Source organism: Macaca mulatta, chromosome 16, assembly GCF_049350105.2.
Source record: "Macaca mulatta isolate MMU2019108-1 chromosome 16, T2T-MMU8v2.0, whole genome shotgun sequence".
Taxonomy (NCBI): domain Eukaryota; kingdom Metazoa; phylum Chordata; class Mammalia; order Primates; family Cercopithecidae; genus Macaca; species Macaca mulatta.
This window is the reverse complement of record NC_133421.1, coordinates 62,587,244-62,609,393: the sequence shown is the minus strand read 5'-3', so window position 1 is coordinate 62,609,393 and position 22,150 is coordinate 62,587,244. Positions and strand designations below refer to the sequence as shown.

General features: G+C 53.3%; 1 protein-coding gene across 2 annotated transcripts; it reads left to right on the top strand.

Moving 5' to 3' along the window:
• Nucleotides 1–328: 328 nt before the first annotated feature.
• Nucleotides 329–19,788, top strand: GPR179 (G protein-coupled receptor 179). Of its 2 annotated transcripts, none has more exons than XM_001081991.5 (11): nucleotides 329–1,289; nucleotides 4,897–5,005; nucleotides 6,716–6,803; nucleotides 7,224–7,459; nucleotides 8,293–8,361; nucleotides 8,738–8,847; nucleotides 9,167–9,405; nucleotides 9,587–9,725; nucleotides 10,382–10,487; nucleotides 11,023–11,169; nucleotides 12,854–19,788. In XM_001081991.5, the coding sequence occupies exons 1-11, from the start codon at nucleotides 496–498 to the stop codon at nucleotides 17,894–17,896; spliced, it is 7,080 nt and encodes a 2,359-aa protein (XP_001081991.3). In that variant the 5' UTR covers nucleotides 329–495; the 3' UTR covers nucleotides 17,897–19,788. The 2 variants fall into 2 exon arrangements, with proteins under 2 accessions (XP_001081991.3, XP_077827459.1); XM_077971333.1 differs by having other exon boundaries at nucleotides 722–1,293; nucleotides 4,904–5,005.
• Nucleotides 19,789–22,150: the final 2,362 nt, after the last annotated feature.

The following is a 22,150-nucleotide window of genomic DNA, read 5'->3' as shown; positions in this document are numbered from 1 at the left end:
AGCAGAGGGGTGGAGAGAGGGGCACAAGCTCATCTACGGTTGCTATGGCGCCCCATCCTGGATTTGCCCATTTCTCCTAATGGAGCAAAGGGCAGGCAGAGGGAGGGAGAGAGGGAGAAAGAGCACAACTGGTGCCTTCGTCTCCCCTTCCCTCCCATCTCTCTCTCTGGAGCAGATGTGGGTGGGGGATGGAGGGAGCCTGGATACTGGATAGGAGGGGAGGAAAGAGTTGGGTGCCAGGATTAAGAGGTTTGAGACAGTGGGCCGCACTGAGAGAGGAGGGGGCAGGGCCCTCATACCTACATCCAGAAGCCAGCTGGTGACGTTAGAGAAGAAAAAAGCAGGCGAGCCAGCACCAGCGTGAGAGGGAGAGGGAGAGAGGAAAAGCGAATGCCAGCATAGGAAGCGTGGAGGCAGACAGCCCCCAGACTGCAGCCAGCCTCTGCCTGGGCTCTCCTGAGCCTGGATCCCAGGGTCCTGAGAGCTGTCCCAAGGATGGGCACCAGGGGAGCGGTCATGCCCCCTACTGTATGGGGGCTGCTGGGCTGCTGTTTCATCTGTGACTGGGCTCTGGGGGGTCCGCGGCCCCTCCGCTCTCTGCCCCCTCTGTCTTCCCAAGTCAAGCCAGGATCTGTGCCCATGAGGGTACCCCCAGAGGGGGCTGAGGCCGCCCTCACTTATCTCTACTCCGGAGATGCCCAGCAGCTGTCACAGGCGAATTGCAGTGAGCGCTATGAAGCGCGTGGGGCAGGAGCCATGCCAGGGCTCCCCCCAATCCTACAGGGAGCAGCGGGCACCCTTGCCCAGGCCGCCAATTTTCTTAACATGCTGCTGCAAGCCAACGACATCCGTGAGTCCAGTGTGGAGGAGGATGTGGAATGGTACCAGGCACTGGTCCGCAGCATGGCCGAGGGGGACCCAAGGGTGTACAGGGCTTTGCTGACCTTTAACCCTCCACCAGGGGCCAGCCACCTACAGCTGGCCCTGCAGGCCACCCGGACTGGGGAGGAAACCATCCTTCAGGACTTGTCTGGGAACTGGGTGCAGGAGGAGAACCCACCTGGGGACCTGGACACCCCTGCCCTGAAGAAGCGGGTGTTGACCAATGACCTAGGGAGCCTTGGCAGCCCCAAGTGGCCACGGGCAGATGGATATGTGGGGAACACACAGCAGGTGAGGCTGTCTCCTCCTTTCCTGGAATGCCAGGAAGAACGGCTCCGACCTGGCTGGCTGATCACACTCTCTGCCACCTTCTATGGACTCAAGCCAGACCTAAGCCCAGAGGTCAGGTAAGTGGGTTTGTGCAGGATTTGATGTGTGTGTGGGGATGTAGGAGAAGGAAGTACAGGTCCCCTCAGCTGTGCATGGACCATTTGGCACAAACATGTGCATGCCTGGAGGGCACACAGATGTGGGTGTTTGTACTCAGCTGTGTGTACTCACAGTCGGCTCTGGGAATCTGTAACTATTAACACATACAGGTATGAGTGTACATGTGTATAAATCAATCCATATTTATCTGGGTTTATGTGCTTGAGCACATGCAGGAATGTCTGTGAGCCTGTGCATATACAAATAGGTATACACATGTAGCATACATCTATATGCAGGTATACACATGTGTGTAGCGATATGTCAGTATAGCCGGGTGTGGTGGCTCACGCCTGTAATCCCAGCACTTTGGGAGGCCGAGGCGGATGGATCACCTGGAGGTCGGGAGTTCGACACTAGACTGACCAACATGGAGAAACCCCGTCTCTACTAAAAATACAAAATTAGGCAGATGTGGTGGTGCATGCCTGTAATCCCAGCTACTCTGGAGGCTGAGGCAGGAGAACCGCTTGAGCCTGAACCCAGGAGGTAGAAGTTGCGGTGAGCCGACATTGCACCATTGCACTCAGTCTGGGCAACAAGAGCAAAACTCTGTCTCAAAAAAAAAAAAAAAAAAAGAAAAGAAAGAGATGTGACAGTATAGACAGGCAGAGGTCTTGGCCCCCCAGGCCTGAGGAGGGAGTGTAAGAGGTAGGAGAGGTCTTGGTGTGGATGACAGTGACAATCTATGCACCAGGCTTGTCAGAGGAGAGCCGGGTGGGCACTCCAGGGGTTCAACCTGCTGCTGTCTAGCAATTGAGAGCTGTACAATGAGGCTTCCCAGGAGAAGGAAAACTTTTTTTTTTTTTGAGACAGAGTCTCACTCTGTCACCCAGGCTGTAGTGCAGTGGTGCAACCTCAGCTCACTGCACCCGCAGCCTCCCAGGTTCAGATGACTCTCCTGCCTCAGCCTCCTGAGTAGCTGAGATTACAGGTGCATACCATCACGCTTGGCTAATTTTGTATTTTTAGTAGAGACGGGGTTTCACCATGTTGGCCAGGCTGGTCTCAAACTCCTGACCTCAGGTGATCTGCCTGCCTCAGCCTCCCAAAGTGCTGGGATTACAGGCATGAGCCACCATGCCCAGCGGAAGGAAAACTCTTGAGGGGGCTTGGAATCAAAGCTCTTTCTGCCAAGGAGCTGGCTGAGTCCCCAGGGCCAACTCTTTACACCAAGCGGCCCTACTATCCTGCCAAGCAGAAGCTTGTGATTCTCCTTCAGTAACTTACCTCCTCCCTCAACCACAGGAAAGAAGGATTGAGGGTCCTATTGGGAAGGGAGCAGCAACTGAGCCCAGGACTGCAGGGCATTCAACAGTCAACACTGCTTCTCCAGCTCTGTGTCCCCATTCATTGTTCCCAGCAGGATTCCCCTCCTGCCAGCATGCAGCCTGGCTCCTTGCCAGCTCAGCCCAGAGCAGAGACTGGGGAGCTGCTGGTCCAGGCAGTGCCAGGTCAGGGCTCCTCAATTTCATATCTCCTTTGCTGTGATCAATTCAGACCTGGCTTGGGCAGAGAGAGGAGATGGTTAACAGCTGAGCTGATCTCTGTGTGTGTGCATGTGTACATGCATGAGGAAGTGTGAAAATCCTCTTCAGAGATCATCATGGCTCCTGCCATGTCTTGACATGTGCCCTCTCTCTACTCCTTGATAGAAACCAGGAAATGATAGGATATCAAAAAGCTGAGGGGTGGAGAGAACAACCTGGTAGAAATAAAATTGTTGTCCACAGAGACAGTGAACATTCATAATACTGGAGAAATGGAATGCACGCATGCCCTTCGCACACACTGCAGGTGCTGGGCTAAAGTTTGCAAAGACTGCGTTGTCCCCAGATCTAGTGCCTGTAGGGGCAGAAAAGTGTGATCCCTTTCCTCACTCATCATAAGGGTCACAACACTCCTATAACAAAAGACAGATTAACAAGAGAAAGGCATGACAAATTTATTTTTTTTTTCCTTTTGTTTGAGATGGAGTCTCTCTCTGTTGGCAGGCTGGAGTGCAGTGGCATGATCTCAGCTCACTGCAACCTCCGCCTCCCGGATTCAAGCAATTCTCCGGCCTCAGCCTCCTGAGTATCTGGGACTACAGGTGCATGCCATCACGCCCAGCTAATTTTTGTATTTTCAGTAGAGACTGGGTTTCAGCATGTTGGCCAGGATGGTCTCGATCTCTTGACCTCATGATCCACCTGCCTCGGCCTCCCAAAGTGCTGAGATTACAGGGGTGAGCCACCGCTCCTGGCCGTTTTTTGTTTCGTTTTGTTTTGTTTTTTTGAGATTGCCTCTCGGTCTGTCACCAGGCTGAAGTGTAGTGGCGCGATCTTGGTTCACTGTAATCTCTGCCTCCTGGGTTCAAGTGATTCTCCTGCCTTAACCTCCCGAGTAGCTGGGATTACAGGCATGAGCTACCACGCCCGGCTAATTTTTGTATTTTTAGTAGAGACAGGCTTTCTCCATGTTGTCCAGGCTGGTCTCGAACTCCTGGCCTCAGGTTATTTACCCACCTTGGCCTCCCAAAGCGCTGGGATTACAGGTGTGAGCCACTGCACCCCGCCTATTTAGCCAAAGTTTTACATGACACAGGAGCCTTCAGAAATGAAGACCCAGTGGCAGAGGCTCAGTGGCTTACACATATAATCCCAGCACTTTGGGAGGCCCAGGTGGGAGGATGGCTTGAGTCCAGGAGTTCAAGACCAGCCTGAACAATATGACCAAAACTTGTCTCCACTAAAAATAATTTTTAAAAACTAGCCAGGCATGGTGGCACAAGCCTGCAGTCCCAGCTACTTGGGAGGCTGAGGTGGGAGATCAGCTGAACCAAGGAGGTGGAGGTTGCAGTGAGCTATGATCATGCCACTGCACTCCAGCCTGGGCAACAGAGCAAGATTGTGTGTCTAAGAAAAAAAGAAAAAATAGACTCAGGGAAAATTGTTCACTGTTATGCTTAGATTCCATGAAGCATGGTCAGCCCTGTAGAACTGTGATTGGACAAAAAAGGCTATGATCTAATGGTGGTAGACTAAGTAGGGAAACTCAGCCAGGCCTCTGTTCAGCTTCCTCTTGGCCTGTCTATGTAGCATCCTTCCTCCCAGGTAGAGGGCAGGATCCCTCTGGAATGAGGGTCATATGACCTACTTAGTATCAGTCAAGGCAGGCCAGAGAATTTCTTTATGACCAGCTCCTACACAGAAAGGTAGGGGAAGATGAGAGTAATATTTCTTGGTTTTACATCTCGCTCTGGGGGAGGGGGATTCTAGTGTCTATGACCTGCCTTGGGGAAGGGGAATTCTGGTTTCTAGAACTCACTTCAGCGGGGAGAAAGAGGGATGTGAGACAAGAGGGAAGGAGAAGGTCGGAGATACCTTACTTCTGAGCCCTTCTAATCTCCTTTAGTTCAAAGTCCTCAGCATGCCAAAGTGCCATAATTTGGAGCATCGTTTTCTGGGCCCCAACAACGCCCAGGGACACACATCCACTTTGGCATCCATCACTGTGCTCCTAATTGTCAATTCACTGCCGTAGGGGGCAGGTGCAGATGGACGTAGATCTCCAGAGTGTGGACATCAATCAGTGTGCAAGTGGCCCAGGCTGGTACTCTAACACACACCTGTGTGATCTCAACAGCACCCAGGTAAGGATGAGGAGGATGGGGGGGGCACTACTAGAGTCCTGCCTCCCTCCCCTTTTCCCATCACTGCCACCACGCAGCTCCCAGCAGCAGCAGACAAAGCTACCCCAGCATCTCAGGGCTAAGGGGAGTTCCTAGTGATTGGCAGAGGTGAGATACCAGGCTTTTAAAAAGTCAGGTTACCTACAGCCTGCCCTCCCTTCCCCTATTCCCCCTACTCTTGCCCTCACTCCTTTGAAGTTTCAGTGTTCCTTCCTGTCTGCTCTCCTTTCTGGTACTCAGTGCTCCAGGACCCCTCCCCAGGGTGACTTCCTGAGCCTCAGTTACTTATCTCCTTTCCTTCCCCGGGAACACATTCTTCATGTAACACAGCTCTGGGCTCCTCTTGGCCCACAAAGGATGTTCCATTGGTCTGTCTACAAAAGGATATTCCATATTGCTGAAATAAATGGAATTGCTGGTTGGGGTGTAGGAGGAATCTAACCAACCAAGGAGCTCGAAGAGGCCTGGGACCGGTGAATGTGATGGAACCTGGGCCAGATGCAGGTCAATTCAAAGCTATGGGTGCAGGTGACTCACAATGATGGAGAGCACTGGCTGGTAATCATGCAAACCCAGTACTGGGAAACTGGGAGGCTAGTGAATTCACCCACTCCATGGTTACAATCACTGCATGCTTGTTCCTGAGCTGAGCTGAAGCCAGAGCGAGCCCTGTGACCTGCTGGGGCTGGCAGGCATATTGTTCTGTGTGCACAGGTGGTCCTACTGCTCTTCAGGGAACATGTGTCTGCAGCTAGAGGTGGAGGGATGGAAAAGGACTCCCACCATCCAGTTCACTGTTTAACCCAGACACATGCACTTCTCTAGGTGCGTGTTTGTCTAATTGTACAGACTGTGGCAGGAACAGAGTGTAGTTCGGTGGTCCAAGCAAGAGGGGAAGTTGGACCACAGCTTCACAAGCACCACACACTAACCCTACTAGGTGAGGTCAGGGGCTTGATATAGAATCTTCCAAGGTTAACCCCTTCCTTTGCATCACTGATGTCTGTTCCCAGCCACTCCCTACAATAGATCTGACCTCATTTGCTCATATTCCCTGCCTGGCTCTGAGGTCTGCTCTGTCCCCTGCCGGGCAAACATCAATAGGAGGAGGTGGAATAAAGGCTGGCCTTGGCATCCCACCAGCCTGGCATTAGCCTGGCATTAAGGCTGGGAAAAACAGTCCTGTGCCAAAGCCAGATGGTCCCTGATGAAGGAAGCTGCTCCTCTGTGGGGGCCTTTCCAGTCTATTTGTGTGCCAAAGATGGAAGCTGATGGGGACCCTTTGAAGTAGGATGTAGGCACACAAGGCATGGCTGGGCTCAGAACTTTCCCTACTTCCATCTCCCGCAGTACCTTGCCCTAGCAAGAGCTGGGCACTAGGAAATGGGTCTTATGAGGCTCCTGTCACTGCCGGTCTGAACAAAAGGGTGATTTCTCCCTGGGCTCTTCGCTTAGGATCTCTTTGGGAAGAGAGAAAACAGCAGGGGCCAGGTAGGGTTTCCACAGAGGGAAGGCTTCCCAAGAGCTAGAGAGGGCTTCTGGAGGGATTCCCTAGTGTGGACACGAGTCCCATGGATAGGGAGGTAGATGGACCCTCCATCTCTCCCAGGAGGGAAATTTCTTCCAGAGATAGCCCCACATAAACACATACTGTGTTTGTTGTCCCCATAGTGTGTCCCCCTGGAGAGTCAGGGCTTTGTTCTTGGCCGCTACCTCTGCCGCTGCCGACCTGGATTCTACGGGGCAAGCCCCTCTGAGGGTATGTAAGTGTGATGGGGGCCAGACATGCGTTTTACAGGAGAGGCTGGTTGGGTGGGTACATCTGGGGAAGAAAGCCAGATTGGGGTGAGACACTGGGAGGGAACTTGTGGGGCAAGAGCAGAAGGTTGAGAGAGGCAGGAAAGGCAAGCAGGTTGCAGTGTGGGGGTGTCTGCACCTTCTGAGTATGAGCTTATAACATGCAAATATGATGCAAGTTGACCTCTCAAGGAGCCCTAGCCTGGTGTCACCTCTTCCTGGTACTCTTCCATCCCAAGGAAGCACCCATTCCCACTTGTCCCTGGAGCCCCAGATCACAGGAGAACAGGGAGAGGGCTGTGGTGACTATCAGGAGAAAAGGCTGGGATGTCAGGATGCTCTAGCTGGGCCCCTCTCCCTGCACCCATCTTATTCTTTATAGGGTTAGAGGAGAGTGCTTTCCAGACTACCGGGCAATTCGGGTCCCCAGAAGGCAGATCTGGGAGATTGCTGCGGTGCCTGCCATGTCCTGAGGGCTGCACCAGCTGCATGGATGCCACACCGTGCCTGGTGGAAGAGGCCGTGGCTCTGCGGGCTGCCGTGCTGGCCTGCCAGGCCTGCTGCATGCTGGCCATCTTCCTGAGCATGCTGGTCTCCTACCGCTGCCGCCGGAACAAGGCAAGGAAGGCCCTACACCTCCTGCACACATGTCCGACCTGTCTCAACAGGAGACCTGAGATTACCTAAGACCAGAATTTAGGAGAAATTGGTTCTAATCTCGATTCTAAATCTAACTCACTATGTAGCATGATGCAAATGATTTCTCCGCCTTGGACCTGCTTTCTCATCTGTAAAATAAGGGCATTGAACTTGATTCAATAAATGCCAGTTGAGTATCTACTCTAAGCAAAACACTGCCTAGGCTCTAGAGGAAGTGATCTGGGCTCGCATGGAGCTCCCAGTTTAATGGAGGAAGCAGACATGTAAATAAAATGACAGCACAGTGAGATGGGGGCAAGGATGGAGGTGTCTGTCAGCTGCCGTGGGAGCTTATAGAAAGTCATTCTGCCTAAGATGGCATGGGAAAGACTTTCTGGATGTGACATGAGCCAGGCTTGAAGGTTAACTGGACACTTACTGAGCCAAGAAGGGGTACCCTGTTCTAGACAAGGGAACAGCCTGACGCAATGCTTGAGGAATGAGTAAGATCCCTTCCAGCTCCAGCAGCCTCTGATTTGAGCCTAGGTCTGCAGCAAGGCCCTAAGTGGGACTGGGAGGAACACAGGGATGTGTGTGGGGGGATGATGTGAAACCTTGGCCTTAGCCATGTTTAGTGCCAGTGGAGTTGAGCCTGGGGTGACAGGGGGCATGGCTATGGGTAGAGAGGGCAGAGCCAGTGTTACAGGGTGAAGCCTTAGCTCAGGGCCACTGAGTTACCCTTCACATAGGCTTGAGAGCCTCTAGAACCATCGTCCAGACTCTGCTCATATGCCTCTCTCCTTGCTTCACAGAGGATCTGGGCATCTGGAGTGGTCCTGCTGGAAACTGTCCTTTTTGGATTCCTGCTGCTTTACTTTCCTGTGAGTCTGTGGCCAGAGGCTGGCCCCACCTTCCAGCATCCCCCACAGCCAAAACCTGGCACCCTCCAAGCCCCAGAACCCTTCCTCTTCTCTGCCCTCTGGAGGGGATTCAGAGACCACAGATTTCCCCTACTCATACCCACAAATGATAAGCTCTATGAGCTCTGGAGCCCCAGGCTTAAAAGAGCTCTGTGACTTGCAGTGTGATTTAGGGCAAGTTACCTAACCTCTTTGACACTTCAGCTGTTCCTCTGCAGAATGAAGGTGGTGATGGCCCTATTGTGGGGGTGTTGGGAGGATCCACAGTGTGCTTAGCATAGGCCTGGCCCACAGCAGAAGCACAGTGGAGAGCAGAGATTTTTGCCCCTTCCACCAGGTCTTCATCCTATACTTCAAGCCCAGTGTATTCCGCTGCATCGCTCTTCGCTGGGTGCGGCTGCTGGGTTTTGCCATTGTCTACGGCACCATCATACTCAAGCTTTACAGGTACGGCCTGGGACAGACTTTGCCCTCATGCTGCTCATTCCAGACCACCCCAGCTCACTCATGGAATGGTGTTTTTCAAAGCCAGACTCTTGCCAGCCCCACTCCCCTGTACCCCCAAGGCCAACTCCCATCACCATAGCCTTGTCCTCCATGTTACTTTTTGCGGGGGTAGCAAGAGGCAGCAAATCACAAAAAGGATGGAAGGACAAGTACCTGTGTGGAGGAGAGGGCAGCAATGGACAGACACCAGGGTGCTGGTGCCCTCTTCGCGGTCCACCCAGGTCTCTGCCATCCACCCTGTGTATTCTAACTCTCGCAGAGTGCTGCAGCTCTTTCTGTCTCGAACGGCCCAGCGGAGCGCCCTTCTGAGCAGCGGGCGGCTGCTGCGGCGCCTGGGGCTGCTCCTGCTACCCGTGCTGGGCTTCCTGGCTGTGTGGACCGTGGGTGCCCTGGAGCGAGGCATCCAGCACGCACCTCTGGTGATCCGAAGCCACACTCCCACTGGCCGCCATTTCTACCTCTGTCACCACGACCGCTGGGACTACATCATGGTTGTGGGTGAGCTGCTTCTGCTGAGCCCAGCCTTCCGCTAGTCCCTGACTCTGTGCCTCAGGGATTCTCTTGTTCTGGTTCTCCTGTCTTTTCCCCAGACCCCTGGCCCAGGCTCCCCCCAGCACATCCTTCAGAGAAAGGGGTGGGACGGCTGCTGAGGCAGTGCTGGCTCTCTCCCTCCCTGCAGCTGAGCTGCTGCTTCTGTGCTGGGGCAGCTTCCTCTGCTACGCCACACGGGCTGTGCTCTCGGCCTTCCACGAGCCACGCTACATGGGCATTGCCCTGCACAATGAGCTGCTGCTTTCCACTGCCTTCCACACGGCGAGGTGAGGACGGACCCCCCTACCCACACCCCCTTCCACTCTAACACCACTCCTCACCTCTCACAGGTGAGGTGCCCCCATCCCATGCCATCCTGGCGACACTGCTATGCCTCAGCACTTTGAGGAAGGCCCCCACTTCTGGTTTTCTCCCTACCCCCCAGATGTTCCTTCTGTACTCCATGCCTGGCCCAGGTGAGGAGGCCCCCAACACACAAGAGGAGGAAGAGGACCTTCCTCCTAACTCATCACCCCTCCCAAAGCACCTCTCCAGCACCCCAACATACCCCTTTCCATGCATGCTCAGTCCTCCCTGCCTTCTCTCCTTACTCCTCAGCCATAAGAGCAGCAGTGTGTCCATAAGGACCAGGCCCTGTGGTGGAGGCAGTTAACCCACAGAGTGGGCCTAAGAGTCTGGAGCACAGGTCCGTGCTATACACAGCCAAAGAAAGTGAGCTGGAGTAGTCTGGGAGGGCTTCTTGGAGGTGGGGATTAACAGGATTGAGGTAGGACCTAAATCCTGGAGACAGCAGGAGAGGACAGAATGCCCCCTCATCCTAAGGATATCAGGGCTAGGGCTGGGGTGAAACGCCAGTGAGAAGGCGAAGTGGAAGAGGCCATTCCCACCTGTAGTAATGACCTGTGCCCCCATCCCGCCCCAGGTTTGTGCTGGTTCCCTCCCTGCACCCGGACTGGACCCTCCTCCTCTTCTTCTTCCACACCCACAGCACCGTCACCACCACGCTGGCTCTGATCTTCATCCCTAAGGTAAGGCCCTCCCCTCCTGCCTGTGAGGCCGACCCCAGCCCCTCTGTCTGGGGCACTGTGGAGCTGTTGTCTCGCAGTGCCCTCTGCAGGCCAGGGTGAGGACGACAGAAGTTGCTGGGTGAGTGAGCAGAGTGCCAGGGGCCCTAAGCTAGGAGCCGACTTGAGTGGAGACACTCTCTGCTTCCAGTTCCTGGACAAGGGAAAGAAGAGCCAGGGCTGGAGGGGCTCCCTCCTGCAATTGGAAGGTTAGCACACTCTGAAAATCTACTCAGAAGCAGGTACACAGAGAGTGGTGGGAGAGCTGAAGGACCCAACTAGGAATTGCAGGGTCAGGGACTTGGAACCACCCCGCTCTCTGAGCTAGAGAAGGTCAGGGAGGATGAGGGGAGTAAAACTCTAAAGATCCCCAGAATTCCAAATCAGAGAAGGGGGTGAAGTGTCATAAAGTAAGGGTGCGTTCCACAGGGCTGGTGAGTGCAGGAGTGGACAGGGAGCCAGGGTGAGTCTCTTTCCCACTCATATGCTCCCCTGCCAGTTCTGGAAGCTGGGGGCTCCTCCCCGAGAGGAGATGGTGGATGAGGTGTGCGAGGACGAGCTGGACCTGCAGCACTCGGGCTCTTACCTCGGCAGCAGCATCGCCTCAGCCTGGAGCGAGCGCAGCCTGGACCCTGGAGACATTCGGGTATGTGCCACCCTCTCTGCCTCCTTTCAATGCTAGCTTTTAGCAACGGGGCAGAGGAAGGACTGGGCCCTGCCACCTGGGCTATGTGCCACTGCAAGTCCTCTTCCCTCCAAGACCTGCCCTCTCCCTTCTCCACCACTGGCCTAAACTGATTCCCCTGACTCTATTCAAAGGAGGCCACACACACCCAAGTGAGAAGACCCCAAAGCTCCAGAATGAGATCCTGGAGGCTCAGGCCATGTGGCAAGCTAGAGGCAGGGCCGAGAGTAGAGCCCTACTCCCTCACATCCTTCACTCTCACTCAGCAGGGGCATCAGGTCGGTAGCAGACTAAGAAATCCCTCAGCTGGCCGGGCACAGTAGTTCATGCCTGTAATCCCAGCATTTTGGGAGGTCGAGGCAGGCGGATCACTTGAGGTCAGGAGTTCAAGACCAACCTGGCCAACATGGCAAAATCTCATCTCTACTAAAAATACAAAAATTAGTCGGGCATGGTGGTGCATGTCTGTGGTCCCAGCTACTCAGGAGGCAGGATCACTGGAGCCTGCTAAGTTGAGGTTGCTGTGAGCTGAGATTACACCACTGCACGCCACCCTGGGTGACAGAGCAAGACTCCGTCTCAAAAAAAAAAAAAAAAAAAAATCCTCAGCCCCCAGCAAAGCAGGCTGGTTGGTACCTAGGGACAGCTGTGGGGTTGGGTAGTTCAGGTGGCCACCAGGATCCCCTTTCCCTGGACCTGACAGGTCTTAGAGAGAGGAAGTTCTTCCTGGGTCTACACTGGAAGAGCATGCTTATTTTAATTTATGTGCTCAAGGGTATCATTATAGTCACCAGAACCCTAACAAGAGGCTCAGTGGGTAAGATATAAGGAGAGCTGATAATCTAAGCCCATTGTTTTATATAATCCAGAGTCTAGGAACCATTGTGGTGAACCCCTCCACCTCTACTGGGGCCCTCTTCACACCTGACTTGTTTACAGGCTCACAAAGCAGAGTCCTCCGCATCTCCCGAGTCCTTCCTTGTCCCAGCTGCCTCTGCCTGTTTCCCCCTTGTGTCCTCAGCCTCTAAGCTCTGCCTGCCCTGCATCCTGAGACCCCAATCCAGCTGAAGGGCCAGGGAGTATGGAGGGACAGCTCCACCTCGACTCTCCACTTTCTGGAACACAAGCCAACCTGTGGCCCCTATGCTGGGTCTGGGGAGAAACCCAGAACAGAAGACTTTTAAAGCCCTGTTCCATCACTTACACCTGAACACTGCACATTTCACACCCACTAGTCTCATCAATCTTATATAATGCTCTTAAGGAAGTTAACACTGGTCACCCAGGTAACATTGCTTTACAGAAGATCCAGAGGCTCAGAGGGAGGGGTCATGAAAACAGCCTCCAGGCACACAGCATATTGAGGGTCCCCAGGCTACTGACTTCTCACCAGACCACAATGCCCCAGAGAAGGGGGTACATCTGAGCCCTCTGAGCTGAATGGATCTGGCTGGGACTCAGGTTGGCAACTGGTCTCACAGGAACAAAGAGGTGAATTCTGAGAGTTTTAGAAGCAGGGATGAGATACAGCTTGATGGAAAGAGATCCCTCAGGGAAAAAGGTCTAATTAAGGGCAGACTAACAGACAGCCAGAGGATGGAGAGAGCTCACCTGCAGCCCTGCTTTCCTTCCTGCCGCCCCACAGGACGAGCTGAAGAAGCTCTATGCCCAGCTGGAGGTCCATAAAACCAAAGAAATGGCTGCAAACAACCCCCACCTGCCCAAAAAGCGTGGCAGCTCACGCCAGGGGCTGGGCCGCTCCTTCATGAGGTACCTGGCGGAATTCCCCGAGGCCCTGGCCAGGCAGCACTCCCGGGACTCAGGCTCCCCAGGCCGTGGCAGCCTGCCCGGCTCCTCCCGCCGCCGGCTCCTCAGCTCCAGCCTCCAGGAACCGGAGGGGACACCGGCTCTGCGCAAGTCCCGCAGCACCTATGACCAGCGCAGGGAGCAGGACCCGCCTCTTCTTGACTCACTGCTGAGGAGGAAACTGGCTAAGAAGGCCTCTCGAACAGAGAGCAGGGCGGTGGAGGGGCCCCCTGCCCTGGGCTTCAGGTCAGCCAGCGCCCACAACCTGACGGTGGGAGAGAGGCTACCCAGAGCCCGGCCCGCCTCTCTGCAGAAGTCGCTCAGTGTGGCTGGCTCCAGGGAAAAGGCCTTGCTCATGGCCAGCCAGGCCTACCTGGAGGAGACCTACCGGCAAGCAAAGGAGCGGGAGGAGCGGAAGAAGGCCGAGGCGGCCATGGCCAGCCTGGTGCGGAGGCCGTCGGCCAGGAGGCTGGAGAGGCCTCGAGGGGCCCCCCTGTCAGCTCCACCTTCCCCTGCCAAGAGCAGCAGCATGGACAGCTCTCACGCCTCTGGGAGGCTTCATGAGGAGGCTGGGAGAAGGCTGCCTCACCCACCTATCCGGCACCAGGTCTCCACCCCCACCTTGACCCTGTCTGGGACCTGCCTGGGAGAGCCAGGGATGCTATCTCCCACCTCCACCTTGGCGCCAGCTCTGCTGCCGGCTCTAGCTCCAACCCCAGTCCCTGCCCCAGCACCAGTCCCAGTACCCCCTCAAAGCCCCAACTTACTCACCTACATCTGCCCCTGGGAGAACGCAGAACTGCCAGTCAAGAAAGAAAATGTGCCCCAGGAAGGCCCCTCAGGGCCAGAGCAAGGCCACCACTCCCCTGCCCCAGCTCGAGCCAGGCTCTGGAGGGCCCTCTCTGTTGCAGTAGAGAAAAGCAAGGCTGGGGAGAATGAGATGGATGCAGAGGACGCACATCACCAGAGGGAAGCTAACGATGCGGACGAAGACAGGCCCAAGATCTTCCCTAAATCCCACAGCCTCAAGGCCCCTGTTCAGCAGGGTTCCATGCGCAGCCTGGGGCTGGCGATTAAAGCTCTGACCCGTTCTCGGAGCACCTACAGAGAGAAGGAGAGAGTGGAGGAGAGTCCCAAGGGGCAGAACAGCGGGACTGTGGGAGAGAGTGTGGGGGCACCCTCTCGATCGCCCAGGCTAGGCCGGCCCAAGGCAGTGAGTAAGCAGGCCGCTCTTGCCCCCTGTGATGATGAGGAGTCCCTCCAGAACCAACAGAATGCTCACACCAGCAGGATGCTCCAAGTCTGTCAACAGGAGGGCAGCAGGGAACAAGAAGACAGAGGCAGGAGGACATCCCAGGGTCTAGGGGAGCAGAAAGCTGAGAGAGCAGGTAAAACAGGGCTTGCCGCGCTGAGGCAAGTTTCCAGGGACAAAAATGTCAAGCAATCAAAGGACGCCCCTGTTGGGTGGCAGGAACTGCCCAAAATTGGCATCCAGTCCCTGGGCAGTGTTGACCACAGGGTGGCAGAGGTATGCCCCTGGGAGGTCACTGAATCAGAAACACGTCAGCCAGATAGTGGCAACAAGGCCGAAATCTGCCCCTGGGAGATGAGTGAAGGAGCCCCTGAGTCGAGGGCACTAAGACAAGACCCATGTGACTCCCAAGAAAAGAGCGGGGAGGCCCGCGGAAAATCGGAGCCCACGGATGTGGTTCCCATGATGCGGAAAAAGCCAGATAGGCTGGTGAGGGAGCAGGAAGCAGTGTGTCCCTGGGAGAGTGCCGATCAAGGAGGTCTGTGCCCTGGGTCAGCTCCTCAGGACCCTGGCAGAATCAGAGACAAATCTGAGGTTGGGGGCAGTGTGGAGGCCAGGAAGGTGGAGAAGCCTGGGTGGGAAGCTGCTGGCTCAGAAGCTCATACATCTGACATCGCCAAGGCAGAGCTGTGTCCCTGGGAGGCAAGTGAAGGAGGTGAGGATGGGAAACCGGCCCTAGAGGTAGTGAAGGATCTCCCTCAGGAAAAGCAGAAAACCAGGAAAGCAACCTTTTGGAAAGAACAGAAACCGGGCGGAGACTTGGAGTCTCTTTGTCCATGGGAGAGTACAGATTTCCGGGGCCCCTCAGCAGTCTCAATTCAGGCCCCGGGAAGTTCAGAGTGTTCAGGGAGTTTGGGTAGTGGCATTGCTGAAGTGTGTCCGTGGGAGGCAGGAGATGCTCCTGCTATCCGGAAAGCAGAGATCTGTCCCTGGGAGCTGGATGATAACGTGATGGGGCAGGAAATGCTGAGTCTGGGGACAGGTGGAGAATCTCTCCAAAAGGAAAAAGCCTCCAGAAAAGGAAGCTTTGGAGAGATGGGGGAACACACTGTGAAAGCAGTGCAGAAATTAAGTCAACAGCAGGAGTCAGTGTGTCCCAGGGAGAGCACGGTCCCTGGGCCCTCCAGCCCATGTCTAGACAATTCCTCATCCAAAGCTGGTGGCCAATTCCTACGCAATGGAGGAAGCAGAGCAACACAGGTGTGTCCACAGGAAGATCTCAGGCCGGAGGCACAGGAAGCAACACCTGCCAAAGTGGAAATCTGTCCCTGGGAGGTAAATGAAAGAACAAGAGAGGAATGGACATCAGCACAGGCACCAAGAAGAGGAGACTCTCAAAAGGACAAGGAGAAAATGCCTGGAAAATCAGAAATCAAAGATGTCACAGCTTGGGAAAAGCCTGAGGGGCAGATCCAAAAGCAAGAAGCGGTCAGCCCCTGGGAGAGTGTGAACCCTGGCAGCTTCTCCCCACAACCACATCCTCAAGACACAGAGAGACCCCAAACCCTTCTCCAGATATCAGGCAGTGTGGGAAGCAAAGCTGCCGACATTTGCTCTTTGGATGTGGAGGAAACCCTGACTGCGGGGAAGGCAGAAATCTGTCCCTGGGAGGTGGGTGCTGGAGCGGGGGAGGAAAGGGCTTTGGGAGCTGAGGCCATTAGGGTATCTCCAAACGATACAGGAAAGGTTTTTGCAGATCTTGGACCCAGGGAGACAGCTGTTACTGTTCCAGAGAAGCCACAGAAGCCAACCCCAGAGTGGGACGTGGCTTGTCCCTGGGGGAGTGTGGGTCCAGATACTCTGGATGCTGATGGACCAAAAGCTGGGTTCCAGGAACTGGACCATATGGGGTGCAGGCCAGGTGAGGTGTGTCCCTGGGAAGCACAGGAAGCTGCTACCAGTGAAAAAGCCAAGATGTGTCCCTGGGAGGTGAATGAAGGAACTACTGGGAAGGGACTGGACCAAGAGACAGGGAGTGAATCAGCAGAGCAGAGGGAGAAAGCTCTAGAAAAGGGGAGACTCACTTCCCTGGGAGAAGACGCATCAAAACGGATGGCAAAACTGTGTCAAGAACAGGAAGCTATTTGTCTTTGGGAAAACAAGAACCTGAGGGAATCCCCTGCTCAGGCGCCCAAGATCTCAGACTTGCCCAGCAGCATGAGAAGTGAAGTGGCAGAGGGACATTCCTTGGAAGCAACAGAGAAGGCAGACCTGAGACAAGACCCAAAGGTAGGTTCCTTCCCAGAACACATAACCCAAGAAAAAGCTCCAGCTCCAAACGCAGAAGAATTCACCACCGAAGATGGGGAAAAAACAAGCCATGAGCTACAATCTGTCTATACATGGGCGACCACTGCCCCAGCAGTTTCCTTCTCCCACCCAAACAGACAGCGCCCTGACCAACCTAAAGCCAGTTCCCAGAGACTGGTCAGCACTGGGGGCAGGGCCGCTGATGTGTGTCCATGGGATGTGCCTGATGCAGGTGTATATAAACCTGACAGAAGTGCCAAGGCCGAGACCTGTCCCTGGGAAGTTACTGAAAGAATCCCTGTCAAAGGGGTGTCAAGGCAGGATGGAAAAGGGGACTCTCAAGAAGAGAAAGGCAGAGCCCCAGAAAAATCAGAGCCCAAAGGTGTGCCAGTTCAGAAAAAGCCAGAGATGGCAGACTTCAGGCAGCAGGAGGCTGTGTGTCCCTGGGAGAGTCAACATGGCAAGGATCTGTCCCCACAGCCAGCCCCAGATGCTTCTGACAGCAACAGAGGAAGTTCTGAGGCAGCAGGCAGTGTGGAGACCAGGGTAGTGGAAGTGTGTCTGTGGGAAGTGGAAGAGGCTCCCTCTGCCAAGAAAGCAGAGATCAGCCCTTGGGAGGTGGGTGGAGGAGCAGCAGAGGAAAGGGAACTGGAACGAGAATCACAAGGGCAAGGAGAGATGTTTCTTCAGAAGGCAGGACCTGGAGGGACTGAAGAACACTTCTCAAAAGCAGCAGCAAAGCCCAGAGAGCAGGAGGTAGTCTGCCTTGGGGAAGGCACAGGCTCAGGAGGGCTCTTGCCCCAGTCAGGTGCCCTGGACCCAGAACTCAAAGTCAGCCCCGAAGGAGCAGGCAGCATGGGGAGCAGGATGGCAGAGCTGTGCCAATGGGAAATCACAGATCCAGAAGGAAATAAAATAAAGGGTACCATGGCAGACATCTGTCCTGGGGAGGAAACTGGAGTCCCACCTGAGGAATCTGGCCTCCTAGCTTTAACAGCAACTCAGAGAGAATTTTTCCCCACAGCTCCTGAAAAACCACTATGCCTTTTAGTCCATGGGCCTCTGGATCACTTCTTTCCAGAAAGCAAAATCCCCTGCCCCAAGGTAAGCAGGCCAGCCAGTACTTTCACTCTTGAAGGTGTCAGAGAACTACAAGGACCTTCAGGGCTTGAGCCAAGGACCAGCTTAGCCCCAGAGCCAAGTCTCCAGGAAGCTGAGGCTCAGTCTTCCTCCTTAACTGAAGACTCAGGCCAAGTGGCTTTTGAAGCTCAGTATGAAGAATTCACCCCTCCAACTGTCTATCCTTGGGATTGGGAGTAACAGCCTTATTAGGTGAGGTCAAACACAGAGCTAGCTTTCAGGAGCCAAGGCTCTCTCCAAGTCCAAGTGTTCCCAAAGAGCTGAATCAAAGACAGCCTGGCCACTTCCCCTCCTTGAGAAGACCGGAAGTCAACTCATCCCAAAGACAAATTGTATGAAAAGGGTACAGCTTGGACCCCAATGGGAAGGCCCATCCTCTCTTTACTTCTAACTTTTCTTCCTGTTCAAGGAAACAAAGACTGGACACTCTGCTTCCAAGGACTCCTCCCATCCACCTATAGTACTCACAACACAAACCATCCAAGTCTGGACACTCACCCACAAAGCCAGCGTTAGGGACGAAAGGAAGTCAGCTGTGCCCAGCCTGCCTTCTCTCACAGGGAGACCCAATTCTCTGAAGTCTATGACGGAGCATTTTTTGAGAAGAAACTAAACCATACAAAGTGTTGGCAACATAGGGATGGTGGACCATAGAAGGCTATAAAGGCCACCATAGGAAGCTGAAGAGCCATTTAATTGAAGCTGAAAGATAAATTGGGGGAAAAGCTAAAATGACTCAAAATAGGTGCCTGAAAATGCATTAAGGACCTTGTCATTTTGACTTTGAATCTCCTGTTTCTGCTTTATTGCTTCTCATACCTGCCTTGCTTGACTGCTGAAGCAGAAACAACTAGGCACGCTGACATCCTTACCAACATCTGGCATCCAAAGCAACGTGAGAGAGAAAGAACACAGAAGAAAAGCAATTTCCCCAGGTCCTCCCCACAGTCAAGGGAGCTCTTCCTTCTAGACATCCTTGTGTGCCTCTTGCTAGTTTTTTAGGGGGTCTCCCCCTCTTCCTGCCCCAACTCTCACCAGTCTCCAGAGCTCGCCTCACTGGCTCATTTGTCTCCCTCTAGCTTTTCAGCGCTGCCATCAACAGGACCTCTCTCTTTTGTCAAAGCAACTGGAGTCAAGGGGAATCTCTGGTTCTGATGCAAGACCCACCCCCCGCCACCCCCACCTCTCCCTGCCCAGGAATCACTTGCTCAGTAACAAGAGGCCACATCAATCTCCTTCCAGAGGAGCTCAAGAAAGGCGGTCCTGTACACAGCCAGCACTCTAATTCTTCTGCCCTCTGAAAGAGGAGTGCTATGGGGCAGGTTAGAAGCCTTAGGGGTGGGAAAAGGGCACTGTTGAAGACAAAGCCTTCTTTCTTAGGGAGCTCTTTCTTGGCTCGGCTCTCTTGTCTCCTCAGTTCAGGCTACCCTTGCTTAAACAGTACTAGATTACAAAGTGCTGAGATTAGATGATAATACCAGAGGAAAATGAGGAAGGAGAAAAACATACAAAGAAGTCCCAAGATTGGCAAAGGGAGGTGGGAAAGCAGGGAAGGGGCAGCTAGAGATGGCAGAGCTGGACAGGGGCACTAAAGATGGCAGTAAGTCACACCCTCTAACAGTACAACAGTACCAACACTGATGTCATTCATGGGGAGAAAAAGATGAAACAGGGAGACCAAATACCCAAAGGGAAAACGAGCCGTTAACATCTAGTCTGCATATAAATATGCTGGGTGGTTATGGGACTTCACAGAGAAAGTAACAAACTACTCCATTTCTAAAAGGGAACAGAGGAATGGAGTAACCTACTCTCCTTTGGGGACCAGATGTCCTCATTCTCTTACCTAGGGCCCTTATTCTGGGCTTTTAGAGCAGTAATTTAAGTGTGGTGTTGTTCTGGGCTCTGGCTAGTTAGCCTTACAGTTTCTGAGCTAAGGTGGATTTCGCTGTGCACCCCAAAACAATCCCGTTGGGTCTGGTCTAGCTGGAAACAGCAAAGTGGGTTTGCCGCCAAACCCACTCTTGTGAAATAAACCATGGGGAGCGGAAATAAAGAGTGCTTTTTCTTGACGCTGCAGTTGGCTCTAGCTTATTCATAATGATGATTATCTTTTTTAACATTTTTAAACAGTAACAGAAGATAGATAAGGAAAGAAAAATGCCTGCTCCAAAGCTCAAGGTAGTAACACTGCAGCCTTGGGACTTTCGGTTATCTGGCTAATGCTCTGCCAGTGCCTAGGTCAGTGCTGACACTGCAGATGGTCTCTGCCTGGTCCTTCCAGCGAGCCCCTCACATCTGGAGGCCATTTGCTCAGCTGGATTTAATCCCAAGGGGAAATGGAAATTGCACTCATCCTCTGGCTCTCTGGTGGCAGCTACTGCTTAGCTGCTATTTAGGATTATCTAGAGAACCCCGAGATATCCAGGGGAGTGGGATGAAGGTTTATTTGAAGCATTGTTTTTACATATTCAAAGGAATCAATGTATTGTTTGCCCACTAATGTGCTTTTTTTTTTTTTCATTTCTTTGCTTCCTTACCCTGCAAGGATTATTTCCCCTTCCTCCATATTCCCTGGCAGTGGGTCCTGCTCAAAGCACGTCCCTTCTCATTTTGCCTTAATCCAGGGCTCAAGCGAATAGGATGTGATCAAACCTCACTTGGGCAGTAATTAAAGTGATGTACACTTTAAGCCAAAAAGGTTGGGACTAAGTAGCATGATGAGAGTGGTTGATGAGAGACACCAGGGCTGTCTCTTCCCTAAGCATATATATCTTTGTTTCCATAGTTAACACTTAACAGGCTGGGCATGGTGACTCACACCTATAATCCCAGCACTTTGGGAGGCCAAGGCAGGGGATCACCTGAGGTCAGGAGTTCGTGACCACCCTGGCCAACAAGGTGAAACCCTGTCTCTGCTAAAAATACAAAATTAGCCAGGTGTGGTGGTGCATGCCTGTAATCCCAGGTACTTTGGGAGGCTGAGGCAGGAGAATCACTTGAACCTGGGAGGCGGAGGCTGCAGTGAGCTGAGATCGCACCATTGCACTCCAGCTGGGGCAACAAGAGCAAAACTCCATCTCAAAAAAAACACAAAAAAACATTTAACAGCTGCTGTGAAAACATCAGTCTTCCTTAGTGAAGCCTGGTTTGCTGCTTTGCTGAGGTAGTAGCTTTATAGAGACTGGAGAGTTAAGTTATTTATCCTTGACCAGATTCCAGTTTCTTTGGACTCTACTCTCAGGACAAGGTCAGTGCAGATTAATCTTTACTTTAAGTGACAGATTTCTTCAAAGAAAATTCTAAGCTTGAGAAAGAGAAGTATGAGAATTTAGGCCCTATTTTTTTCTTTTTTTTTTGAGATGGAGTCTCGCTCTGTCGCCCAGGCTGGAGTGCAGTGGCCGGATCTCAGCTCACTGCAAGCTCCGCCTCCCGGGTTCACACCATTCTCTGGCCTCAGCCTCCCGAGTAGCTGGGACTACAGGCGCCTGCCACCTCGCCCGGCTAGGTTTTTTTTTGTATTTTTTAGCAGAGACGGGGTTTCACCATGTTAGCCAGGATGGTCTCGATCTCCTAACCTCGTGATCCACCCGTCTCGGCCTCCCAAAGTGCTGGGATTACAGGCTTGAGCCACCGCGCCCGGCCGTAGGCCCTATTTTTCAAGAGGAGCCCACACCGGACTGATAAAAGCAACAGTACTACAAGCTAAGTTTATTGCTGGTACAAAGTAGTTCCTCTGGCTGGGCGGTATAGTGGCTCATGCCTATAATCCCAGCACTTTGGGAGGATGAGGCAGGCAGATCACCTGAGGTCAGGAGTTCGAGACCAGCCTAGCCAACACATAGTGAAACCCCATCTCTACTAAAAACAAAAAATACAAAAATTAGCTAGGCATGGTGGTGCATGCCTGTAGTCCCAGCTACTTGGGAAGCTGAGGCAGGAGAATAGCTTGAATCTGGGAGGTGGAGCTTGCAGTGAGCTGAGATCGTGCCACTGCACTCCAGCCTGGGCGACAGAGTAAGACTCCATCTCTAAAAAATAAAACAAAACAAAAACAAAGTGATTTCTCTTGTCACGCTCAGATGACCTAGGACACATGGGCATGTGAGATCCCACACCCTTCTAACAGCCCATCTGGAGCTAAGGAACAAGGAGGGGCTGGCCTATTTTCCTCTGCACAGGTTCATACTCTTGTACACTCACCTTCAACACTGGGCTGGAAAGAACAGTCCCTATCTCCAAGTGGTGCTAGAAATCAGGGAACCAAATACTGCAGATAAATTTTCCAAATGTAACAATCTCTCCATGGTCCCTCCCTCCCCCAGCGCTTCCTGATACAGCCAATAATTAAGAACACAATCAAAGGCTGAGGGACAAATTATTTTTTTGGATTTATATTTTTCCATAAAATACAAATGCTGATTCATCAGTGAG